Source organism: Scardinius erythrophthalmus (genome assembly GCF_964197995.2).
Source record: "Scardinius erythrophthalmus genome assembly, chromosome: 19".
NCBI classification, from domain to species: domain Eukaryota; kingdom Metazoa; phylum Chordata; class Actinopteri; order Cypriniformes; family Leuciscidae; genus Scardinius; species Scardinius erythrophthalmus.
In genome coordinates, this window is record NC_138239.1 from 23,989,798 (window position 1) to 24,017,560 (window position 27,763).

Sequence of the window (27,763 nt, forward strand, 5' to 3'; positions counted from 1 at the left end):
TTTAAATTAAGTTTATGTATATATATATATATATATATATATATATATATATATATATATATATATATATAATATATATATATAATATATATGTGTAAATATTGTTTAATATTATTCATTTCATTGGTACATATAATTTGAACAAAAGCCTTTCATTTGTTTTGTTTTTTTTCCACCTTGTTTTCTCGCACGACAACAGCGGATAAATCTCATGGTTGCATATGCCAATAACAGACTTAACATTGCTTTGGTTTGTTCAGTAGGGATCAATACTGTAACTTGCCATTAGGAAAATTGGCTTGTGACTGCTGGATGAGAGACCAAAGGCCAGGGTTTGTTTTCTAGTCGATCATAGACTGGCCCGAGAGCTGCACTGGCTGACCTCCATTATGTAAACTCTAAAATGGAAACCCATCCGCTCTTCTGCAGTCCCACTGATCAAGGCTTCTAGAGTAATGGATTAGTTTTTAATGAGAGAGGCAGAAAAATTACAGACAATGTCGCAAGCCTGCGGAGCTGTTGGTTTAGTGTTAGTTTCATGACTGCATTTGATATCAGAGCACTGATGATGATGGATTTTTTTCCATGCAGAAGACATGGGCACTAAATAAATGGTGCAGGGAGAGAAAATGTCACAGAGCAAATAAGGAAAGACAGACTAACAGCCACACATTCATTAGATTATTCAGTGAGGTCTGGTGTTGATGTGCTGTTGTCTTTCCCAGGGTAAAAGCTTTTTAGGTCATATCCTGGAAGAGATATGACTGCTGACTACAGCATGGGACCTCAAAATCCTGCCTCATCTGTTCATACAATTGCTGTGCAATTATGCTGTTATGAAGCGCCAGGGCTTGAGTGATGTTTGCTCTGGGATGTATGCATTAGTGTTGGTTTGGTTTAAAGGCACAGTATCTTAAGACTATCTATGGAGGTCTTTGCTGTGCTCTTTGTAATCAACCTGCACTAGAACACAACTGTTCAAAATGTATTTATGAAGTATTATTTCAATTAATTTCTTTTTCTATTCTAATATATTTTAAAACGTTATTTATTTCTGTGATGACAAAGCTGAATTGTCAGCATCATTACTCCAGTCTTCAGTGTCACATGATCCTTCAGAAATGTTTATATGCTGATTTGATTCTCAAGAAACTATTGAAAATGTTGTAAACAGTTGTGCTGCTTGATATTTTTGTGGAAACAGTGATCATTTATTTGTTTTTAGGATTTTTGGACAAATAGAAAGTTTAAAAGAACAGCATTTATGCGTTATTGATATGAATATAATATTGATATAATAAAAAATACTTTTATTTAATTTTTTTATAGTAATGTTAAACTATTTACTGTCTTAGTCAGTTTAATGCATTGGCTACTTGCTGATAGGGCTGCACGATATATCGAAATTATTGAATTTGTTAAAATGTTACCAAAAGTCTCCTTTTTAGGTAGCCTCAGATAGCAGAATTGCTAACCTATTTACAATAACAAAGGCGTAGATTGATGACGCAACATTTGCTAAGAATTATGGATCTTGTCGTCAACGTCAAGCCGACCGATCTAATAATGTTTATGGATGACTGAATACATCGATGTTTTTATCAGACTGTGATATGAAGCAGTTCGGGATTGCTAAGAGACAGCTATCAGCACCACACGCGAGTCCCGCGGATATAAAAGGAATATGGACATTTCATTCTACCAAACTACACGCAGAATTACTACTCACAGGTCAATTTATTAGACAAATTAAACTTGTGAGGTAACACAGCGCTGTTTCACTTGGTCTAACGTTACACTATCACACTAAACTGCATTTGAATGTGTTTAAATGTATGTGTTAGTTTGTCTGTATGAGACTAGCAGTAAACTAGATCAACATTAGAATAACATACAGATCATATTCTGACATGTTATCATTGTTGAACTTATAACATTGATTAGGCTAGTTTTATGTAAATGTGCTCACCTGTTTAATAAAGTACATGTAGGAGCGGTCGAAGTCTCGGACGTGGAGCTCTCGTTTATATACTGTCTATGGGAGCTCTCAGCATCTCAAAAACATTGCGCTGATATTGAATCTCGTTTTAGTTCTCCTTTTTTATCCAAAGTCTGCTTGCCATGGTCCATAATGTTTGAACGAAACAACAACAGCGTGCAAATAGACATTGCAAACTACAAAGTTGTCCGCGTCTGTCGCTTTAGTTACTATCAGAGGACTCTGGTTCATAGCTCTGGTTGCTATGGCAGCACGAGCGGAAACCAGGGACAACGCGGATATGACGGCATTGACGGCGACAAAACGGAAATAAAGAAACGTGACGTTTCTCAAATTAAATTACAAATTTCTCCTGGTTTGAAAGTTGTTGGAAACAGTGGGGACAATGTAAGTACACAACCAAAAAAAAAAAATATAACATAGATATAGTGATTTTTGCTATTTTTAAAGCAAATAAGTTACATATTGTGCCTTTAAAACAGTTATTGCAACAAAAAAAGCAGCGTAAAAAAAACTCAATGTGGTACTTGCACACACAGAAAGCCGCCTCTTGGACAGATGGTGTGTATGTATATTTAAAGTTGGCATTTTAAAATGAATTACTGTAACTGGTACTGTTGTTTAATACATTTTTACACTTTTAAGCCAAGCTAAAATATTTCTTAGTAAAATAAGATATAATAAAATACAAAAAAAAAATGGATTTCCAATTATTTGCATTTTTCAAATGATTTAAAATTAAGACTACTTATCCAAATATCTTGTTCCTGTCACAACCGTTGCAACAGCAAAGAAAGAAAATGCAAATAGCACATAAGCAGTACATTTCCTATGACATCACTTGAGTTGTGTGCCTCTTTGAGAACTCTCTCCTTTATAAATGAAACTGCCCAAACTCTTTAGACTGTGCCTAAATGTGGTCAGACTTTTAATGAAACTGATTACAACTGTTTAGTTTAAGTACACAAAGCTGAAACAGGCACACTTGTCTTCCCATGGATTTGAAGAATGCACATATTTTATTCATCTTTAAAATGCTTATCTTTGCTTTCAAGCTATGCATGCCAGATTTGTTCATTCTATTGGCGATTGACCGATAAGCAAATAGTAATTCTGTCTCCTCCACATTCAGCCATTTGCATTAAAACCAACAACCAGGACAGATACAATTTTCTATAGGTTCCAGACATTTTGTTGACAACTGAAGACAAAGCGCTCTGTGATCTGAAGCTAAGCAAGTGTTTATAGCAATACTGGTTGGAATTATAATTGCTTCTTTCACTTTATATCTCTTAGGATCTATCTGTGGAATGAGGATAATAAGAATGTTTTGCCTCTTTAAGGCAAATCAGACCCTTCTGTCAGATCATATTCAAAAATAATTAACATCCTGGCATTTAGGGGTAGGCGGTAGACACAATTAACTGGTGGAAATGTCAACAGGTAGAAATTTTGGACTATAGGCCTAGTCTTTATCGTGGTTATGCGATCGCTGTGCTGCAACATCACGAAAGCTTATCATTTGCATGCATTTTTTAAGCATTGAGGTTTAAAACCAAGTGATTCTAAGGGCGCTTTCACACTAGCACTTTTGGTGCGCACCCGGGTTCGAATGACGTCAGAGTTTGGTTCGTTTGGATGATGTGAACGCTGTCTTCCGAACTCGGGTGCGCACCCGCGAACCGTACTCGAGTCCGATTAAAAAGGTGGTCTGGGTGGTCTGATATGAACGCAATCAAACCAAACTGCGGAAGTGAACCGCTATTGATGATGTATAATGCGTCTTCGGCGGACAGCCCGCTGTCTTTGAAACGTTTTCAGAATTTTTGCGGCAGACAGACGCAAGTGTGTTTCTGTATGTCTATGTTGAAAACAAAACCAAAGGTTAAAAAAAGAAGAACAAATGTCAACCGAGCAAGTCTATCCATTTGGGCGCCTTTTCATTCGCGGTTACCAAGCAACACCATTACGTCAGCTGCAGCCTGATGACGCAAGCGTACCGCGGTTCGGATATAAATAATATAATGTGAACACAGTCCATTGGGGGCAGGGGGAGGGGGAGCAATCGAACTCGGGTTCGGAACAGGCAATCGAACCAAGTGTGAAAGTGCCCTAAACCGTTGAAGCGCAATAAGCAGCGAAAAAGAAATCATTTTGCTATATGCGCATGCTGTGAGATGGTTTCTGAGCGTTGTCTGAGAGACGCGCACACATGAAGCCTCTGCTCACAGAGCACGCGAGTAATAAACTGAGTCGGTTAAATACACATAGGCCTACTTATGTGCCCGTCTTTGCAAGTATCCTCGTAAACAGTCAGTTAGGCCCTATGTCTTAAGTGAATGCAAAAGTTGAGTAAGAAAACGCACGTGAATCAATATATTGGATCCGTACATTTGGTCTTAGATGGCAACAGGTTTTTTAGGCTGCTGTCACTTTGTGTGATAAAGTAAGGAAGGATTGACAACATAGAACGTTGAACTATTAGAAAATGAAGCTCTTGTGTGTAGGACTAATTTCTTGCATATCTCATCCCATGCCTCTGTTGCTAATTCCAAAACATAATTTTAGGTTTTACTATAACAATGCTGTAAAAGCGGACTGAGTTTACCTTTTTGGTGTGATGATGTTTACTCTCCTCGACAGCCTCTAGTCCCGTTTAGCCACTTGTTAGAAACCATCTGGACGATGGGACCGTAAACTCTCTTCATACCCTCACCGTTCTATGCAGATATTAGAGAGAGAGAGAGATTAAGCGTGTGCGAATTTGTGCGTCTCTACTAATAGTGAAATTGTTTATCTGCTTGGCCGTTATTACCCCTCTTGTGAGAAATGTCATGCAACTTTGTAAGTTGCTAAACTATTTTATGGATACAATCATAATAGTAGCACTGACAACATGTTTCTGTGCGAGTCTATACTGTATGTGTGTGCGTTTGAGTGCAAGAGAGAGATGGAGAAAGAGTATGTGCTTTTCCTACAGAAATAAATGTAATTTTGTTGCAAAAACGTGGAAATAATTTGTTATTTTTATCCTATTGTTTACTATATTAATTTGCTTGGTCAGTGTCATTGTGGGTTTTGGTTCTTTTGCTGTTGTGGTCTGTAAGGACCTTTTGAAATAACTGAAATCATTTGGCGAAGTGATATGGACATGTAATGCGGTCAAGACCTGCCTGGAACTACTTTAGCCGTGCGTTTCCTGAAAATACTTGCACACCTTAGAACAAGCATTGAACAGGCCCGTAGTATAATGTTAATCAAACAACAGAAGAGAGAAAGTCTCCCATTGCTAGGGCTGGGGATTGTTCAAAATCTTTCGATCCGGTGCCAATTTCGATACCTCAGTTTCGATACCGGTTCCTAACAATACTTTTTTTCGATACCAATTTTATGAAATCCATTTTAACAAGATACATAACACATTACCTCTGAAAAACGTTGGTTTTATTTTTTCAGTTTGACTCATGCTCCTTAGCGAGTGCACAAAGGAACAAAAAAAAGCACAAAGGAACAAAAAATGTTTTGTAAAGAAAGAGCTCATGCTCACCAAAGCTGATTTAAAAAAAATAAAAAATACAGTAAAACTTGTAATATTGTGAAACAGAAATAGTTGGCATCGAGCCTGGAGAAATGTACCCACACTTTTGATCGACTTTTCCACATCTTTAAGGTATTATGTGTGTGTGTGCTCGCGTCTCATATGAATGTCTCGTGTGTGTAGAGTTTGCGTGTATGTGCGTGAGCGACTTTATGTGTGTCGTTGTGCATTTCATATGTATTTGTTTGAGCACTGACGTTGACGAGTTAATCCCTTAGGTATCGAAATCTGGTACCGAACATCATGTCATTTTTCGAAACTCGATAGTATCGAGGCAATTCGGTCGATACCTAAAAAGTATCGAACCCGGTACCCAGCCCTACCCATTGCTCTTGACTGAATCACTTTATTAAGAATAAATCTAGATTTAATGTAGATACACTTTATTTCTGGTGCTTGAAGATTTTTTAGGTAGGTCTGCTTCATTTGTCTTTGTTCTTTTGTAATAATGTTTTCCTATATGCTTGTAATTAGTTTTGTTGTTCTTATTTTATCACTGTTTACTTTGTTTACTTGGTTAAGTAAGCTTGAGAGTTTTTTTTATACTTAGACTAGAATTCGTTTTTGGTGACAAGAATTATGAAATTTCAATGGTCTAAAAAATGTTGATATCATAACCTTATTTAAGGCAAAAATATCTAGCTGGTGATTATATAGTTATCGTGAAATAAAATGACTCATATTGTGATATAAGATTTAGCTCTCAACGCCCACACCTACTGCATTTGTTCAAGTTCTAGTCACAGATGTCCTCAGTTGAATGACTGTTTGTGCGCAGCATGCAGCTCTACAGATGCTCTCAACACGCCAAAATGCTTTTCAGAGAATAGATAAAATGTACAGATCACTGTACACTGAAGTCACGTTTAAAATGTCTAAATGTCATTGCATCAGAAAACCAAATGGCATTTACAAACAAATCACTTTTCTGAGCCATTTTTTTTCTAATAACTTCTCACGTTGATGATAGTGGTTGTATGAATTCATCAATATAAATATGGACATTTGACAAGCCGAATATAAATATGGACATTTGAATGTGTCCAAATTATCTTATTTTTGAATAGTTTATCTTTTGTTTTGTTTTTTAACATAACTTCACAAAAATCTTCTTGCTAAATGTTTTGCTTGAAAATATTATTTCTCTTTAAAATAAATGCTATATAATGCATACATTTACATTTATTTATTTGATGAGAAGTGAACTGAGCTGAATAATGGCACTACTGTTTTCTGCAGAGCTGCTTTATAGCCAATTCGACTTTATTTCATAATTGACGGTTTTTGCAACATCGACAGTTAATAAAGTGAACTAAATTGAATTAACATTGAACTGACTGCAGCAGAATTTGAAATTTGTCTAATTTTTTATGAAGTTTGCATCATTGATTATGTTTTGTTTATTACTATAAAGCTGCTATTAGCTGCTATCTGTAGGCCTAGCTATATCATATTTGCTCTTGACTTTCATTCTGAAACCATTAATCTGAGAAGGAGTGCATTTACAGTTCTTCATGATGTGCAGAAGTGTAAACATGCTTGATGATTTTGGTGTATATTCCCATAATACATTATTCCTGATCCAGCATTGATGGGAATTGCTTCCGGAAGAAGGATCAATACAGCCGTTCATAAAGATAGAACTTTGCTTACATAAATGAGGCCTGGTGAATCAGATCAGAGAGGTGGTGTGAACGTGTGGAGTGAACGTTAACACACACCCTGCTGAAGTGCGGTCACCAGGGTGGGGCATGGAGATACACGGGCTGGGCTGTCATGGATTAGCTCCACTGGTGTATGACAGAGAGAGAGAGAGAGAGAGAGAGAGAGAGAGAGATTTCATAAGACAAGCATATTATGGAGGCATTTTCATGCCAGTTGCTGAACAGACATGCACATTACTTGAGATTTACCTTCCTTGGTGTTCCCTCCCAATTCTTTTATGTGCTTGTTTTCAGTATTCCCTTTTATACTCATACACTTTTATAAATGTTGTGTGCATGTTTTTTTTGTGACGTATCAGTCTTGTCTTGGATAGCCCTTGATTTATAATTTTTTTTTTTACCTGAGTCTTACCTTTAATAGATACCAAACAAACTCATGTTGTCTGGAGTTTTTTGTCTACTGAAACTTCTTGGAAATAGCCTATATTTTTGCAGTGTTCCGTCAGCAGAAGAATCCAAAAATACATGAAATAACAGTACAACCCAGTGAAGAGAGTCTATCCCTCACAGCCTAGCTTTCATTCCAGTTAAAAAACAAAGATGTGAATAAGGTCTATATACCAGATGCTCAGGAATACAACAAACGTTGCAATTTTGTTATGTGCTTTTGTGATTTGTAGTAGCATTCATTTATTGTATTTAACTTATTTCAGTTATTTCCCAGGGCAACATTTCTGTTTTTTTTTTTTTTTATCTAATATTTATATTTTATTTAAACTTTATTTTAAATCACTTTTTTTTTAAACACAAGTTTAGTAAACAGTAACAAGACTTTCAATGATGCATGTCAATTGAAATAGACTTGTGACCAAAATTTTTAGAACATGCTTCTTTTTTCAGTTAACAGTCATCCATTCAGAAAAGACAAGCTTATATATAAACTGGTTGTTTTATGTGTTTTCCAAGCACAACGAGACTCTTATTTCATTTGGGCTTTGGGAAAGATGTCATTTTTTATTAGGGATACAATGTTATGCTCCGTTCATCACAGCACATGTTTGCTTTCATTTAGGCTAGCTGCTGATTCTTTTACTATTTTAGTTGTAAATATTTTAGTCACCTGTCTCTGTGCAGACTGCGGTATCCCATAAGCCTGTGAGCTGAAAGATGAGGAGCAGACAATCTTTTTTTTTTTTACAGTCACACATTTGTAGGTTTTGTAATAATAACTTTCCTGTTCCAGCATAGTCTTTTTAAGATGTTTACATTTTAGGGGTTTCCCAGGATGTAAAGGTTATTTTGCTCCCTGGCGATCCCAATGCTTTGTTTGGACAAGATGTGGAGATTTGGATTAGCCGTTTTATTTTGACTTTTGTCAGATAAGCTCATGCATTGTATCGAGTTTGAATTACAAAAGAAGAGAATATTTGCTTTGCGGTGTTTGCTTGTGGGTCATAGTTTGGATCAGACCTTGCGAACAAGGACATCCAGCAGTGGCATGTGGGATTAAAATCTGTCGCTTGTGAATGATTTACAGTGGCATAACTGTAAATCATTTATGACACTTGTGGAACCCTTGTGGAAGTGCCCTTCATGAAGGGATTCAGTTTTTCACTTTCGTTTGGAACACCCCTATAAATGGCGTCCCCTTCCCGAAGTGCCCTTCAAGGGTACAAAAATGCCATTTGCAATTCGCCCCTGGTCTTCATTTGTTTCCATGGTTACTGATTTAGTTGCGCACCTGTTTCTAGTCTGCTTAGTTAACCTATGTATAGCCTTTCGTTTTAGTAGTTCTTTGTCCGTTCTCATTGATATCACAGTGGTTTGCTTTATCCTTGTTGTTCACCTATTTTTCTTGCGTGTTATGTATTTTGGTTCTTTTGTAAATAAATGTAACTGCTGCAACTAGATCCTGCATCTCTCCCTTGCTGCAACCCACACAGTGACAGTAATGAGAAATGAGAATTATCAGGACAATGGGAATTACAAAATAAATCTCAAAATCAAATTCCCTAAACGCATTACAGTAATGAGAGTTTGGGGGGAAATGTGCTTATGTGATTTTTTTTTTAATGTCATCATGCAAAACAAATGGCCCTATAAATAGGCTTCATTATACAAATTGTGTTCTTGATGGTTCCGTGAGATTTCCATCTTCTAAATGTAATGTTGCTAAGAAGTGTTGCTAAGAAATTGAATAAGCTGCTCTGAAAAAGTGGAATCCATTTTTATAGTGTGAAGTGTGTGGTCTTTGCCCACTGATCATTTGACCTGCTGCTAGCCAGGCCGGAGCTATTTTCACACCATGAAGTAAACCCAGTGGTGAGAAAATTCCCAGCCTCGCTCAGCGGAACAGCTGTGTCTGCTCTGCTGGGTTATCACTGCTAAATGGTTACAGTGTGAGAATCGAGATACTCTTCCTTGTTGGGAAATTACCCAAGGCCGTGTTAGTGTGAACATCCAGGTTGTTGACATGGCAGACTGAATCATTCGTTTCAAGGCTCAGAAAACACAGGAGAGTTTCCTTTGTTTGTCTATACTGTATCTTGAACCTAATTCTATGAGAGATGCTGCTTACTTGAATTCATGGTTTGAAATCCTGTTTTTCACTGAAACAATAAGTATTCAAACAAGGGGTTTCCCTCTTTGAGATAATAGTTGAGGATTAACTAAACTAAAAGTTGCATCTGTAGTAATTGAACTACATTTTTCAGTAGCATGTCAGTCTTTTAGATATTTTCTACTTTAGCTTTTTCAGCATCATTCTGTTTTCATAAGTTGTGTCTAGCATAACAAAACGCTCACAAATGACACATACATTTTAATGCCATGTTGTACTGTGCATGTAGCCTAATAACCAAATAAGCATAGGCAATAATCAAACACACTCACAATAGCCGTTCTCAATTTCAAGAAGCATTTGGAAGTCCTATTGATTTTAGCGAATCATTCTGAAGAGTCATGTTAAAGAACCAGTTGAAAGAAATGATTCACAGATTCATTTTAATAATCTCAATGGGGTTACACAGATGTCCCTACATGAAATAACTTTTTTTTGTAAATAAGCATTCAGTTAGGCTAAATACTGTTTAAATTCAGTTCGATAAATTGTGTTTTTTAGTTGTAGTAGTTGTCTTTAATATAATTTAGCTATTTGTTCACCCAGAGTTTGAGTCTAGCTTGGGTCATTTCTTGGTTCATCCCTTCTTTTTCCTGTAAATTCTCCATCATCTTCTAAATAAAAATGACAAAAGCCTCCAAAAATTGCTTTTATATTCTGATTCTGATGGTTGATGGTCTGAAAATTGAAAGAACTGTGATTTTCAGCAGTTTCTTTTCTCAGATAAGCTGCAGACAAACATTCAGAGGTCAAACTGGATAGCGGATAATGTTTGGCATCACCTTTTAAGTTTGTGTTTGGGTATGATGGCACTATAAACCTGTTCTGCAGGATCAAGTACACTGAGCAGATTTTACACAAACACACGTACTATAAACTGCAGTCTAATCCTGAAGCCATTTAAGCATTTATGTCCCTGTTCTTCTAAAGGGAAACATCTGGTCATTTTGAGCTTCTGGGTCTGATCATAAATTCAAAGTGAAGTTTATGTTTGACGGCTTCTGGGTCATGATGGCTTTAGCGCTGGAGCTCAGGCCGGTGTACTCATTAAAGCAGGACTGAATGAAGATAAAAGTTGGGCATGGTAACTTTCTCTGTAATTCCTTATATGGAGAAAGGGAAGATGAACACGGTTTAGTCTATTGAGAGGTGAGGGCTAGTTTCATCATTGTGTGAGGTCTGGGGATATAGACTACAGACAGACAAATCTTTGTATAGGCTATATGTATCTTTTGTGTTTTATGAAATCTGGGACATCAAACAAGGGGACATCTAGGGACATCTAGACCAAACAAGGGGATGTTGTGGTTAAGTAGCAAGTAGTCATTTGGCAGACACTTTTATCATGAAGAGACGCAAAGGGAGTCTCTTGTATAAAACTTTCTGCAGATTTCATCCTAAAATTGTGCGTACACACAAAAGCTATATTTTGCATACACACAAAAGTTACGTCAGAACCTGTGCAAAATTCCCTTATAATTCCCAGTCTGCGGATGATTGTGCGTATGCATTTCCAACCCGTCTCCTCCACGAAATAACCATAAATGGAGCTTACAACGCCTAGTTTTGCTATTCATATCCTCATATCATGCATATTCCCATCCACGTGATATCATGTTTAACGATGCAAGACATTAGGAAAATATAAGATACGGACTATGTGCATTACACTGCTAAGAATCATTCAGTATCCTTGCCTTGTTTTAGAATAAATAAATCAGAATTGTATACATTTCAGATAAAGTTTTCAGAGAAGAGTTATTCTCAATATTTTCCATTGGCCAAAAAGTATTCTTAATTGCTTTAAACAAATCTATGCATATATTTGCAATTTTTTTCCTATAAGGTAAACATATATTTTATGATGTTTATATAGTATATGTGACCCTGGATCACAAAACCAGTCACAAGGGTCAATTTTCTGAAACTGAGATTTATACATCATCTGAGAGTTGAATAAATAAGCTTTCCATTGATGTATGGTTTGTTAGGATAGGACACGATTTGGCCCGAGATACAACTATTTGAAAATCTGGAATCTGAGGGTGCAAAAAAATTGAAACATTGAGAAAATCACCTTTAAAGTTGTCTGTTTATGTTCGCGATTTTGCTGCATCCACTCACAAAAATATATATTTTTTTAGATATTTACGGTAGGAAATTTACAAAATATCTTCATGGAATTTGATCTTTACTTAATATTCAAATGATTTTTGGCATAAAAGAAAAATCGAAAATTTTGACCCATACAATTTATTTTTTTGCTATTGCCGCAAATATACCTGTGCGACATGTGACTGATTTTGTGGTCCAGGGTCACATATACAATGCCCATTTTGTGCATATGTAACGTTTAAATACATCAGGCCCCTGGTGTTAAAGGCATTCAAAGAAAGTTTATCCAATTTTTTTATTTCAGTCATCATTTACTCGCCCTCATGACGTTCCAAATAAGCCCAAAAAAGGATATATAAAAGCACCCTAAAGTTGGTTTATGCACTATATTTCAAGTCTTCAGATGTCATTTGACAGCTTTGTGTGAAGAACAGACCAAAATCTTATCTTGATGCACAGAAGATCAAATTTTACACTATGGTTTGTTCCTTACACAAAGCTATCATATGGCTTCAGAAGACCTGCAGAAGAAAAACACCAAATAGTGTAATGTGAGAGCTTATTGCTTTTATGGCTATATTATATCTGTCTACATGACAATCTGCGTGTCGAATCATGTCACTGTGTGTTTCTGGAGTTTATGAGGCTTATGTGATTGTTGTAATGGGAAGTAAGATCATACAGTGCTGCATATTATAGTATCACTGCACAGACACAAACAGTCTATCCCATTTCTCATTTTTTGTACATAACTTCCGTTCGGTAAGTCTCTGATCTTCACTTAGGCTGCATTAATTTGCTTGTTCAACAATATTACAAAAATATTATTACAATTTAAATATATTAAAAAACTGTTATTTTAAAATATAATTTATTCCTGTGATGGCAAGTCTGTATTTTCAGCATCATTACTCTTCAGTCTTCACATGATCCTTCAGAAATCATTCTAATAGGCTGATTTGCTGCTCAAGAAACATTTCTTATTATTATTATCAATGTTGAAAACAGTTCTTTGATGAATAAACAGTTTAAAACAACAGCATTTTTATGAAACTTTTCATAGAAATTCGTCACTTTTAAACAATGTAATGATCAATGAGTAATCAATGAGTGCTGCATATAAAGTATTTCTTTCTTTCAAAAAAAAGTCTTATTGGCTCCAATCTGTGTACCTTTGCAAAATATGATGAAGTATAATCAAAGCCTTGATTTTGTTTCAGGGCAGTAAGATTTTATCCACCAATACTGATATTTTCCGTATTGCTACTGGTCTACAGTGGGAGGTCCAATGTAACCTGTTAGTCAAGAGTGTATACTCAATACATTTTAGTTTCAGTATATCACACTTCTCATGTAACATATGGCTGCAAATAGCCCTGGGTGAGAGTATGATTTTCAACCTTGTTGTTCTGTTTTGCATTTAGCTGCATCCTTGCACAGCCATGCACATTATTAGTGAACTAAAAAATTATTCTCAGTATCCTTTTTTTGCAGCTTTGATATCCCCCCCTCCTCATTTTCTCTCTTTGTTTTCTCTTGGACAGGGTGTCGTAGCTGAAGCGAGACACATTTGACTGGCTGGGCCTCTGGCCATGATGGCCTCACGTAAGCGAGGAGGACGGGGCCTGTCATTCCTCTGCTGCTGTCTAAAGGGACGGGACCAGCCTGAGATCACCTATCGCCTCCGCCATGACAGCAACTTCACACTGCAAACCATGGAGCCCACCCTGCCCATGCCCCCCACCGAGGAACTGGATGCCATGTTCACTGAACTGGTGGTATGTGCTGTACCATGACCACAGATTCTTTCTTTTGTTTCCTTTCCTTTATTTTATTTTATTTTTATTTTATTTTATTTTATTTTTATTTAATTCCTATACTCTCAATTAGATTGATGGATAGATGGATAGATGGATGGATAGATGTCTTTGTATTCCATGATGGATGGATGGGTGGGTAGACGAGTGGGTGGATGGATGGATGAATGGATGGGTGGGTAGACGAGTGGGTGGATGGATGGATGGGTGGGTAGATGGGTGGATGTAAGGATATATGCTACAGTGTTTCCCCTACAATGTATTAAGCAGCATCAGCGCCGCTGCAAAATCTTCACATGATCAATAATATCACGACATTCACTTACACACGTTGCCATAAAAGGGGCCGTTCACATTCACGTTCACATGCAGATATTTCAAATGTGGGCGCGCGGCAAGCGCGCTCATAATAGAAGCGACGCGGCGCGCACGTTTTCAGCATGGACAGATCAAAAGGTTTTCAGGCGCGCCTCTGTTCATGGTTGGCATAGCAACGACAGACGCCACGGGAGAGCGAGCAAGCGCTTGTGCAAAGGAGAAAGCGGTACGAACTTTTCTCCGTTGAAGTCTATGGGGTCGCTGTGTCCATTTTTTTACTGTCTATGGAAAATATGCCGTCCCGCCCCTCCGTGTTCGGCGTTAAGGTTTCATTCTCGCGCAGCTTGTTTTAGTTACTTCACGTGCGAGTCTTTTCCGCTCCGTGTTTGCGCCGCGCTCTCGGTTCCGTGTGTGTGAGTGTGTGTCGGCGCACTGCGCTCTCTGCTCAATGTTCCACTCCGTGTTTGCGATGCGCGTTCTGCTCTGTGGTTAACGGCCCAAACGCTCCAATCATGTACCGATCATGCACTGGAATAGCAAAGTATGCTCAAATAACGTGAAATTTCTCAGTAGTAGACTTCTGTTTGCTGAGCTGGTATAGCCATGCATGGTAAAATTACCTGCTCTGATCACATACTCTGGTAATAAGAGCTTTGTATGACTATACTTTATTTTGATAATTAGTCAAAAAATAAATATGTTAAATCTGAGTATGTTGCATAGAACTGAATGAAGAATAATATATTGATGTTTTATATTTTAATATAGGGCTATTTTCTGTCCAATTTGTGTGGACATTTTTCTTTTTTCCCCCTTTTTTGTGTGTTTGATTTAATTAGTGATTCTACATTTAAATATTGATGATTACAAGTTTGGAGGAAATGCAATTAATTGCGATTAATCACAGCAAATTGTGCGATTAATTCATTATTTTTTTAATCGATTCCCAGCCGTAATATATATATATATATATATATATATATATATATATATACAGTGCTATGCATAAATTTAGACACCCATGCTAGTTGACTAAAAAGAGGAATAAAAAAATAATCTTTTGGAAATTGAACTTAATGCCTTAATTTAAAAAATGAGGAAAAATCCAACCTTTAAGGACACCAATTTTCTTTGTGAATGAATAATGTATCGTAAATAAATGTTCTTCCTTAAAATACAGGGTGCATAAGTCTGGACACCCCTATGTTAAATTCCCATAGAGCCAGGCAGATTTTTATTTTTAAAGGCCAGTTACTTCATGGATCCAGGATACTATGCATCCTGATAAAGTTCCCTTGGCCTTCGGAATTAAAATAGCCCCACATCATCACATAGCCTTCACCATACCTAGAGATTGGCATGGTTTTATTTCAGTTAGCCTAATAGCTGGTTTGATTTGCATTGAGAGATGATCTTATGGAAAGTACCCCATGCCAAACTCTAGGTATGGTGAAGGCTATGTGATGATGTGGGGCTATTTTAATCTGCCTGCCTTTATGGGAATTTGACATAGGGGTGTCCAAACTTATGCACCCTGTATTTTAAGGAAGAACATTTATTTATTTACGATACATTATTCATTCACAAAGAAAATTGGTGTCCTTAAAGGTTGGATTTTTCCCAATTTTTTAAATTAAGGCATTAAGTTAAATTTCCAAAAGATTTTTTATTCCTCTTTTTAGTATGGGTGTCTAAACTTATGCATAGCACTGTATATATATATATATTACGGCTGGGAATCGATTAAAAAAATAATGAATTAATCGCACATATAGCCTACATATATATATATATATATTTAATTTTTTTACATAGTGCCCCTTTCTTACATTTGAGCCTCAAAATGTATGTCTCAAAATGTCCATTTCTATCCACAAAACTTGCCAGAAGTCATGGTTTAAGGGGTTATTAAAAAAAAAAAATCTTCCGGAGGTGCATGCCCCCGGACCCCCCGCGAGCAGCTTCGTAACAACCTCCGGCATGTAACAGCACCGCTGCTGGAAAAATTTATAGGGGAAACACTGTGCTAGATGGATGGATGGCTAGATGGAGCACTCACTGACACTGTAGTCAAATTTTCTTTTAGTTTGCTATGTTTTATTCAACTTTCTATTTAGGGCCTCATACTTTAGATCTTTGAAAACAGACCACTTTGAAAGTCAAATCTGGTCTTTGGTTTTGTCAAACATTTATTGGCAGGCATGTAAAGGATAACTTATTTAAGCAGAGAGGAACGTTTCTTTGTATCCCATGATGAATTTTCAGATGGATGGAAGGATGAGTGAATAGATGCTTGATGGATCGATGGGTGGGTAAACGGATGGATGGATAGATGGAACACTCATGTTTTTTTGTTTTTTTTTAGTTTGTTATATGTTTTATTATATCTTTTGGACACAGGCCACTTTGAAAGTCAAATCTGGTCTTTGGTTTTGTCAAATATTATTCTGACAGGCATGTAAAGGATAACTTATTAAAACAGAAGGAACTTGTCTTTGCATCCCATGATGAATTTTCACCATTACATTTTTTGCTTAGACAGAGCATGCAAAGTTTGTAAGCTTGCATGCCCACATGGCCAAAAATCACAAACAGAGCCTGTTAACTGGGTTCATTCCAAAGAATCCCATAGGAATAGTTAGAAAAAGCTTATTCTTTATTAAAGCACTGCTTTGCTCTACCATTCCTCCATTTGTGGAGTGAATCAGTGCTTGTCTTGGATTCCATAATATGGGGAATCCAAGCATTCCCTGCTAATGGTCCAGTAAAGAGTATGTTAGACAATGGACGTCCCCTCATTAGCTCTGCAGACTCCATTGAGTAGAGTTACGTCTGTATGTCTCATGCCCACCAGCGCATGACCAGCAGGCATTTGGCACAGATGGGCTCATGGATGACTTGTATGCGCCAGACTTCCATCTCTTACGCAGCCTGTCCCCTGCTGAGCCTTTGAGCTCTCACAGAGAGACACAACTGAGATGTCAATCAGTGTCATGTTAAGTTGATTTAACAGGAAAATACTTTTCGCAGACTTTTGATTCTGCATCGATTTGAGGTGAGAAAGCTGTCCTCCTCATGAAGGAATACTGAACTTTATCTTTGAAATTTTTTTTTTTTAGTCAAGTCTGCTTTCACTGCAACTCTGGTCTCATAATTTAACTCTGTCACAACCAGACGCAATGCTAGAGTTTTTTAGATGTCGCAAGTACACTGCTGTCACTGCTTGAAATCATCCAGTTATCACTTGTTGCTGCTTCTATCTAAATGACTTTCAGTGAACAATTCTCAGGTTCAGTTCTTTTCCGTAGAGAAATAAAGAGGGAATAGTATGAGAGAACGATCTGGAGAAGATCAGATATTGACCTGCCTGCCTCTACAATAGATGTGGTGTCTGGATGTGATGTTCTCTCTCTGGAATCTCTGCTCAAATATACATGAGTACTTACGAGTTGGATTATACGATTTCCCTGTATTTTTCATCCTTTTCATCCTCATTATTTCCTTATGCAGCCTGTTAAAGTGGTCTCTGGACCTGCTTGTTGTATGTGTCTCTCACATGATGTTAATTAACTTGTGCCCAAACATCTGGACTGAATATGATCAATTTAGTCCAGAACTGCATCATGGGAATGCACAGAGGTCACAGGAGCGTGCAGGCATTAATTGATGGTTTACATGACTAAATAATTTCTTTGCTGTGAGGAAACAAGAGGTCTCTCTCTCACACAGAATTGTGGGAAATTAACTCCCGCTTCAGGGTCATTGATATCCAGATACTGACGTCAGACTTTAAGTCATGTTGGTTTTTTCAGGTCTCGTGGCCGACTTGTGTCACTGCCAAGTACATTTGACATTCATTAAGTACTCAATGTTTTTTCCTCTTTTGCCCAATCATTTTAGTTTGTTTACATTTTACATTTCATAGTTTCAATAAATATTCATGAATATAAATATCCTAAATATAATATATATTTTTGTGCAAGCCTTGTAATTTGTAAGGTATTTATGTATTTATTTATTTATTGTCAACTTTAAATATATTTACCAAAATATAAAAAAAATTGTGCAGCCATTGCTTGTAAGATATTTATTTACTTATTTGCATAAATATTATAAATATTCAGTACCACTGTATTATATTATATTATATTATATTATATTATATTATATTATATTATATTATATTATATTATATTATATTATATTATATTATATTATATTATATTATATTATATTATATTATATTATATTATATTATATTATATTATATTATATTGAAAGTTGATTAAGTATTTAACCGTATGAGAATGTGACCAATTCAACATCATTTATTGGGCTTGAAATTTTAGAGAATACACTTGAAACCTCTCATCATGTCTCCTTCTCCTACAGGATGAGCTGGATCTCTCGGAGAAACATAGAGAGGCCATGTTTGGCCTTCCTGCTGAGAAGAAATGGCAAATCTACTGTAGCAAGAAGAAGGTAAGACATTGCCACTTGATGGGACTGGGCAAGGACCTTTTCCATTTTTTTTTAGAAAGACCCATGTCAAAGTGTTTTGTCTGGCTTTGAACATCCATAGCAGTTTCCTAAAACCAATTTAATCTGACTTGACCGTAGAGTTTGAAACTAAGCAGCTAAATGTGTGAACACATCGCAGTCTTACCGTACATCCAAAAAAGGACGTTATGTAAACGGTGCTAGCACAGGCTTGGCTTCGGGACAGAGAAGTGGTGTTGAGTGCGAGGGTTTATTTTCACAGTATGTGTGATTTGGGTCTGAGGAGTGAGAGGTAACAGAACCCAGGCTGCCCTGACACACTCTGTAAACCCTCATTTATAAGAGGCATTTACACCGGTGGAACTAAAGAGCAAACCACACAGCGGTGGCCTGGGGATTGTCTACGGCTGCTGGAGTTCATGACCAGTTACCTGGTCATGACCCACCAGGGGATCGATCTTCAGCTGCTGACCTATTGTCCTCCAAAAACACTTAAAAAAAGAATACTGTCAATCATCATGGTGTTAGGAATGAAGTTTATTCTCATTCATATATTAAAGCAAACATTTATGTTGGTGTTCTCTATGATGGATCAAAGCTTTGCAAACTTATACACTAGTAGAGATGGAATTTCAGTTGGACATTTTTATAGCTTATGCCTGTCAGCTCTCAACTTGAAGGGATAGTTTATCCAAAAATGAAAATTCTGCCAATTGCTCACCGTCATGTCGTTCCAAACTCGTTTGACTTTTTCTTATATAAAACAAAAAAGATGATGTTTTCAGTATTTTTAGGATTATCTTTTTTGGCCATACAGAAAAAGTCAGTAGGGTCCCACAAATGTTGTCTTCCTCCCCATATTTTCTTTTGTTTTCCCCAGAGGAAATACAGGCAGAAAATAAATAGATTTTTTTTTTATTGTTTATTTTCATGTACTCCATTTTTTTATTCAGTAAAACAATATATTTAATTTTATTTTAGAACTACAGATTTGAAGAAATTTGCAGAAATGCTTCAACCAAAACTGTCTTAGAAAAATGTGTATGCTGTGTAATCCCAGCTCAATAAAACACTGAATGCGGTGTTTCAGCCAACTACACCTGCAAGGCCTGGATCAAATCTCCTCCCAGTGGAGTTTTGGGGTCTGAGCAACATGTGGAACCAACACCGTGCAATATAATGAGTGCTAAAACTACTGTCAAGATGTTGAGGCAAAGGAACTTGTGAATGTCTGGTATGAAGTGTTTGTGTTCATAATAACTATAATGAGAACTTTCTCACCCTTCTTTTTGGTTTCAAGCTATCTTTTTATTAATCTCTAAGCCCCTATGGTCCAAAATAGTTTAGTTAAATTGTATAATTGCAGAATGTGGTAATAAAACAATGGGTGGACTTGTTAAATAAGATTCCTGGAAGCTTATCGGCTCATGTGGTGCGCGAAACCCCCCAAAACAACCCCAATTCCCAATTCCAAACTTACCCTGGCCAGCAAAAGTCAATCTCAGTCTGAAAGAGCAAGCAGCTGCTATATTATAGACACTTGAGCATAGCACAAAACACTGTGGTATTGTTTCCAAACCCCAGGCTTTGTATTGAAAGCTTTAAAGAATAAGTTACTATGGGAAAAGGCATGTTTTGGACTGAATCGTCGCCTTTTAGCACTCTGCCAGAGCGTTTAACTCAAAATTGGGAGTGGAGTAGTGCCGAAGTGCAGAGTCTGTGTCTGTTTTCAGGTAACAAGAAGCATCTCAAACAAGGTGTCAGCTGTGGACACTCACACACACACATAACATTTCCGTTCACAAGCACTTTTGGATCGTTGGATGCGATTTTCTGGGAATTGCAATGGTTAGATAAGCCATGTTCTCACACATCGTAGCTGTTGAAGTACATGAGAATGTGGCGGAACAAAACGATCTCTGTTGGTGTGGAGGACAGAACGTTGACATTTTTGTGTCAGATGTTTGCAGTTTAAAATCAGAATTAACTTTTTTTTTGTCTGTCTATCTGTCTGTCTGTCTAATTCTATCTGTCTGTCTGTCTGTCGAATGTCTTTTTATTTGATTTTAGTATGCAGGCTAATCTTTAGTTTTTCCATAGGAACAGGAAGAGACTAAGGGGGCGACCAGCTGGCCTGAATTCTACATTGATCAGATAAATTCAATGGCTGCTGTAAGTATGACTTTCAAGCTAGACAGCAAACATTTCCCTGACCATGCTAATTTCCATCTTTTCCCTGAGGACATAAATGTTTTAGTCGAGAGGGAGTCATTAAACTCACATATGCTGCCCTTGAGGAAGTTGTTGGGGATGTTAGAGTGGTAAACAACTGTAAATATTTCATAGGGCAATGAGTGCTCATACTCATCAAAATTGAGATAATTGGTGAAGCTATAAATTCCTTCACACATTTCTTCAATTAAGTACTTTAACAAAACTTTGACCTAACAAAACTTTGACCTGACAAACTTGTGTCAGTCCATTCATTATTTGCCTTTACGTTAAATATCACCACCAGAGGAAGTCCCTGCTGGCCCTGGACAAGGAGGATGAGGAGGAGAGGAATAAGACCATAGAGAGCTTGAAAACAGCTCTCCGCACACAGCCCATGAGGTACTGCCTTTAGCACACACTCACTATGGGTCATTTTATGACTGTATCGTTCTTTTTCATTTCTCTTAATTAAGCACATTACCTTACAATTGAGTCTCCCTCCCCCTTTACTAAGTGCTTCAACATTAGTTTATATATAATATATACATATATACATATATATATATATATATATATATATATATATATATATATATTAGGGGCGGAACGGTACACAGACATCACGGTTCGGTACGAGTTCAGTACAATGGAGGGAAAAGCGAAACAAAAATGCAGAAGGTTTGTGCATGTCTCAGGCAGTACCACCAAAGGAAAATAAATTACTTAAGCCTTGTATTTTTTAAATAAGTTTTATTAATAAAGTAAAGGCATAGAACCAGTTTATTTGTAGTGCACTGACAATAGTTTTATATAATTAGTTTATTAAATTAAATTAATAAAAAGACAAAAAGACCTTGAGATATGTTTGGTAATTGTACCTGAATGAATTGAAATTTAATTTGCTATATTTCAGATTAATACATTTGTTTTCCTTAAAATTTTAATTAACAGTAACTTAAACACTTTGCAGTTTGAATGATGTCAACAAAATGACGGAGTATATTTTTACGTTTCCACTGTTCGATCACGCCCGCGCCTCACGCACGTACACAAACACTTTGTGACTTTTCGATTGCGCCCGCGCCCGCGCCCGCCCGCCCCCCCCCCCTCTCTCTGTCTCTCTCCCCGCCATTTAATAGGCACTGTTTTTGTTCACATTTTCATTTTTATTCTGACAGGACAATCAAATAGGCTAGATTATGCATTTATTTATTTATGAAGAGAAAGTTGAACAGAGACTGTGGGTCACTTTTCAGGCTTCATCTTTAATGTTTGTCCAATAAATCGCAATTAGCTTTGTGCTTTGCTACTTTTGATATGAAACAAAGTCTCACCTTTCAAATTCTGTCCATTTTATCACAAAATTCAAACAATAAATACCGCTTTGACGCTCTTTAATGTGGCACGAGAGATCACTGTAGCGCCTCAGTTCAAGCGGAGCGCGAGTGAAGGCGATAATTCCTTCCTTTTTACTACGTTACAGAACGAAATAAACATGAATGAACATCAGAAAATATGTTGAAAGATACAGTCCAACTTACAGAAGTCCGTATCATGTCTCTCATGTGATTGCTCAGTGTTTCATCCACAAAAAGACTGCAATAAAACAGACACAGAAAACAGTATTTAAATGCAAATGCAAAAATTATTAGGAATTTGTATTGCTATCCCCCAGAAACAAGGCCAAGCAACCGTCCCTAAGCTACAACAGGAAATGCACATAAAATTCAGGACATTAAGTTTTCCATGTGTTCTCCTACCTATGAGTTGAAATGTCTTTTCATGCACTTGGCCTGACCTTTGTCTTGTTCCTCAAGGTTTGTGACGCGCTTCATAGACCTCGATGGACTGACGTGCGTCTTAAACTTCCTGAAAACGATGGACTACGAGACCACCGAATCTCAGATCCACACCTCACTGATTGGCTGCATTAAAGCCCTGATGAACAATTCTCAGGGACGTGCCCATGTGCTCGCACATTCAGAAAGCATCAACATCATCGCGCAGAGCTTGGCCACCGAGAACATCAAGACCAAAGTGGCCGTTCTGGAGATCATGGGTGCTGTTTGCTTGGTGCCCGGAGGACACAAGAAAATCCTGGAAGCCATGTTGCACTATCAGAAGTTCGCCTGTGAACGAACGCGATTTCAGGTGGGCAGGAAAATTCAAGGCTTTTCTCTCATAGCCACATTGGGCCTCATTATTCAAACACAAATCATTCATAAAAACCAGTTGTACATAAATTGTCCCTTTGAATCGAATGCAACAATTAACACAGAGAGATTCGTTCTGCTTGTGTTTCATGACTGTTGATACTTATGAATGAAATATTAAGAGGTCTTTCTCCTTTGTTGTTCTCATTCTTTCTCCCCATCTTCTCGGTTTACACATAGACCCTTCTAAATGACTTGGACAAGAGTACGGGCCGCTACAGAGACGAGGTGAACCTCAAGACGGCAATCATGTCCTTCATCAACGCGGTCCTCAGTCAAGGAGCAGGGGAGGTAAGCGCTACTTTCTCCACATCTGCATCTCATTAGATTCAAATCATCCAAGAGTTTCTCCCTGACTTCCAACGTTTCATTTACAGACCAGTTTGGAGTTCAGAATTCATTTGCGGTATGAATTTCTAATGCTGGGAATCCAACCAGTGATTGATAAATTACGGTCCCATGAAAACTCCACGTTAGATCGGTAAGTGCTGTATTTTGAGACGCGCTGTCCTCAAGTACTTGGCCGAGTTCTGTTGAGCTTAACGTGCAGTCGTCTTTTATTACTCTTCAGGCATTTGGACTTCTTTGAGATGCTACGAAATGATGATGAATTAGCCCTCGCTAAGCGGTTTGAGAATGTACGCTCTCTGTCTTAATTTGTTTTTGAATATAGCCAGTTTGTTTCAGAAGTAATTTCAAGATTGTCTCTTTGTTTGGTTCAGGTTCATATAGACACTAAAAGTGCCACTCAGGTGTTTGATCTCATCCGGAAGAGGATAAACCACACGGACGCCTTCCCGCACTTTATGTCTGTCTTACAGCACTGTCTTCATATGCCTTGTGAGTGATGTCACTTCCCTTCCATAACAGTGTGAACAAATAAACCTCATAATATTACCTCGTCATAAATAATACCACTTACAAAAGAATACTATGGTATATAGTTTTGGACGTGCCACTACGTTAATACCATTATTAATGGACATGAACAATGTTTTTTCATCATGTACACTATCTTCTAAAAGTTTGGGGTCATTAAAAAAAAAAAAAGTATATATATATAATATAATATAATTCTAACAGACTCCAAACTTTTGAACAGTAGTGTATATATTTGCATTGTACTGGCCACTGACCACTCTGCTGTCTGCATATCGGCATCAGCCCTTAAAAACATATCAGTTGATCACTGTAGTGAACGTTGTGTAGTTTGCTTGGAAGTGTTGACATCATCTCTGCTCTTTGCTCACAGACAAAAGAACTGGGAACACTGTGCAGTACTGGCTCCTTCTTGATCGAATTGTCCAGCAGATTGTCCTACAGAACGACAAGGGTCATGACCCCGATGTGGCTCCCCTTGAGAACTTCGACGTGAAGAACGTGGTGCGAATGTAAGTGAGGGACAGTCCAAGAATTTGTGTATCCAAAGAAGTAGTTGTACCTTTGTGTCCTCAATTCCTCTCATTTATTAATGTCCTAAGCTTTTAATGCCCTCTAAAACTGCCAGCAATTTGGTACATTTTGCAATTTCAATTATTTAGCTCTGAAAATTATAATCCCAAATACGTAATCCAGTCTCAAAGTCAATTTGTTGCAAGCCAGCCATCCACCTGTATCTCATCACATTTTAGGAAAGCGCCAGGCCATAGATTTTTCACGATATGACTGAACGTGATAATCTTAGAACTGTTCAAATAAACACTTCTTTGTGTCATCTTTTTGCATGGGATTAATTAGAAGTGAGACACAACTTAACTTCACTCTAGTTCAAACAAGTCGGAGGCTGAGAGACGGTCTGGGACAGTTTCAGTCAAATAAAAACAAATATGCAGAATGCATATGGAAAACATTTGGTGGTTTGATCAAATGTTACAGAGCTGAAATTTGACTCTAGTTTTAAGGCAACAGGGTTTTCTCTGATTTCTTAACATTTCGCACCAACGTTCCTTAGTTTCCTGCTCTTCCTACCCGACTAATAGGAAGCCATTGTTGTGCTTTTTAAAGAATTATGAATGCCAAGTTTTGTGGTTTAGGGTCACATGGTGATACTTAAAACTATAGTTCACCCAAAAATGAAAATTGTGATCGTTTACTCTCCCTCATGTCTTTCCAAAACTATATGACTTTCTTTCTTGAGTGGAACACAACATTCTCCATTCCTTTTATGTTCTGTAGTAGAAACAAAATGAAATGGGTTTATAATGATATTAAGGTGAGTAAATGATTAGAGGATTTTGTGTGAACTATGCATTTAGCCATTCATAAGTGCTCAACACTGCTCTCTTGTTCAAATTTACAGGTTGGTCAACGAGAACGAGGTGAAACAATGGAAAGAACAAGCAGAAAAAATGAGAAAAGGTACATGACCACTCTATGAGGCTAAGGGAGTGTTTAGCTTTAGGTGTTTACATGTACCTTCGTCAGCATGGGAATCAGCGATGACATTGCTGATGTTGTCAAATAATGAAGCATTTTGATTTCAGTTTTTGTTTTGTTTTTTGGCTTGAATCACAGAGCATAATGAACTTCAGCAGAAGCTGGAAAAGAAAGAAAGAGAGTGTGATGCAAAAGCCCAAGAGAAGGATGAAATGATGCAAACGCTCAATAAGATGAAAGAGAAGCTGGAGAAGGAAAGCAGTGAACATAAGCTTGTTAAGCAGCAAGTGGCTGACCTTTCTGCCCGGCTACATGAGATGAGTAATGTATGTTACATATGCACACAAGCACAAAGTACCTCTTCCAAAACCTAGTTTTCTCTCTGTTGGCAGCTACATTTTAAGGCAACAACCTAACTGAAACGAAACCTTATATGTGACTGAATTGGAACAAGCTCTAAGTTCCTTGCCAAAAGAAAAAAGTATGATGGTTTGCTGGCCTGTTTTGGCTGCGAGTTGGACTGATCTGGTGTCAAAAGAGACCAGATAATCCAGCTAGACCATCTTAAACGAACTAAGACCAGCAAACCACCTTAGGATGTGTGTATGTATATATGTATATATATATGAAAATAAAATACTAATATTCTAACCCTTGGCTCTCTTCTTGCCCAGAATGAGGTTCCCCTTACTAAAAGTACTGTAGTTGTAGAATGGTATTGAATGATTACCATATTCATGTACTTTGGTATTTTCAAAATGAACTAAGTTACTTCAGAGAATACTATGGTAATGTCATGTCTAAAATAATCATGGCAGTTCCAGTGGTGCTTGTTTGTTTGTGTATAAGCCAGCATAACTGCAACAGCCTGGAGCCTTTGTTGCCTAAAAATGCAGTCAACAGCTCACTGGGGTTTGGAACAGACCAAAATGTTTTGATTCATAATTATAACAGATTCAAAGCCTCACAACACTTTTACTTCATGTTCCTACTGTATCATGTTTTTTTAGAGGACAAATATCCCAGGTGGCCCCCCTCTCATCACGTTGGCCTCTGGTAGCAACCCACCTCCACCTCCAGGTGTAGCTGGTTTTCCTCCTCCACCACCACCTCCAGGTGGAGCACCCCCACCTCCTCCCCCTCCTCCTGGCGGACCACCACCTCCGCCAGGCCTGCCCGGCTTTGGTCCTCCTCCCCTGGGAGGTCTTCTGGGCTCCACGCTGACGAAGAAGAACATCCCTCAGCCGTCCAATCCGCTTAAGTCTTTCAACTGGACCAAACTTGGTGAAGTGAGTTAATAAATGTTTGCAATTACATAACTGTTAGTCTTTAGAAATATTCCTCTTTTTACATTTTTGAATAATTCATTTATTTATTTAATTTTTATTTATTGTTTAACTAAGTGCTTTGATGTGTATTCATAGTTTATTAATTATTCATCTCTGTCAAACAGAATAAACTGGAAGGGACATTATGGCTGGAATTGGATGAAATCAGAGTTTACAAACAATTGGACTTGGAGGATATTGAAAAAACATTCTCCGCTTACCAGAGACAGCAGGTATAAGAATTCTTTGAGAATTTGTACCCGTCTGCTCCTGTATTGTAAATATCGTGCACATTGTTCCAAATGCATTCTATGAATAATACTGCAGTGTCAAACTAAAATTAAGCCCACTCCTTGAATTTCTGTACCTCCCTCTGTATTCTCTATTTTTCTGCCTGATGTTTACACCTACCCTTTTATAAATTTTCTGATCTAACTAACACTTTCCTGCTCCCTGCTTGCCATAAAGGACTTTCTGTTCAATAACTTTAGACAGGTAAGTGGTCTCTGGTCCTGTCTCTTGAGTTTGGCGATAATACAATGGTACTGACAATTATAATTTTTGTGGACATGTTATAGTTTGATGGTACTCTCTGAAGTACTTTGGAGTACCATATGAATGGTTAAATCTCACAAATAAATGTCCTGGTTACATTCCACCCCGAAAATCAACAGAAAAGTAATTATATTTGGCATAAAGATAATGTTTTGTTGCATTGTGACATTATTTTCAGAGCAATTAAGCACACTTTGCAGTTTACAATTCTTATACAGTACTCTTTACTGTATTACAATTTAAAAAAAGAAATGATTTTTAAAATTAAAATAAGCATATAACAGAACAACAAATAATACAATGATGTATAAATAGATCTTAGTCAGGTTTTCAGTACAGTCTTTACTGTATAAAAGTTTTAGATCAAGTAATTTTCACAACTCACAACTTTCAAAACTGCTTAATGGAGTTGTTGTCTACTGATTTATTTTTCAGAAAGACGTTTC

The 27,763-nt window shown here is 37.3% G+C and overlaps 1 protein-coding gene across 2 annotated transcripts in view; it reads left to right on the forward strand.

The window, feature by feature from the left end:
• The window catches only part of daam1a (dishevelled associated activator of morphogenesis 1a), a 55,549-nt gene that overhangs the window by 14,456 nt on the left and 13,330 nt on the right, over window positions 1-27,763 (forward strand). For both annotated transcript variants that reach the window (XM_081394482.1, XM_081394483.1), the window contains exons 2-15: window positions 13,541-13,774; window positions 18,524-18,613; window positions 20,732-20,803; window positions 21,150-21,244; window positions 22,663-22,996; window positions 23,239-23,349; window positions 23,436-23,539; window positions 23,630-23,696; window positions 23,781-23,898; window positions 24,311-24,449; window positions 25,358-25,416; window positions 25,573-25,760; window positions 26,445-26,723; window positions 26,888-26,995. In XM_081394482.1, coding sequence (XP_081250608.1) covers window positions 13,589-13,774; window positions 18,524-18,613; window positions 20,732-20,803; window positions 21,150-21,244; window positions 22,663-22,996; window positions 23,239-23,349; window positions 23,436-23,539; window positions 23,630-23,696; window positions 23,781-23,898; window positions 24,311-24,449; window positions 25,358-25,416; window positions 25,573-25,760; window positions 26,445-26,723; window positions 26,888-26,995 — 1,950 coding nt within the window. In that variant the 5' untranslated portion in view covers window positions 13,541-13,588. The remainder of the gene's footprint in view (window positions 1-13,540; window positions 13,775-18,523; window positions 18,614-20,731; window positions 20,804-21,149; window positions 21,245-22,662; window positions 22,997-23,238; window positions 23,350-23,435; window positions 23,540-23,629; window positions 23,697-23,780; window positions 23,899-24,310; window positions 24,450-25,357; window positions 25,417-25,572; window positions 25,761-26,444; window positions 26,724-26,887; window positions 26,996-27,763) is intronic.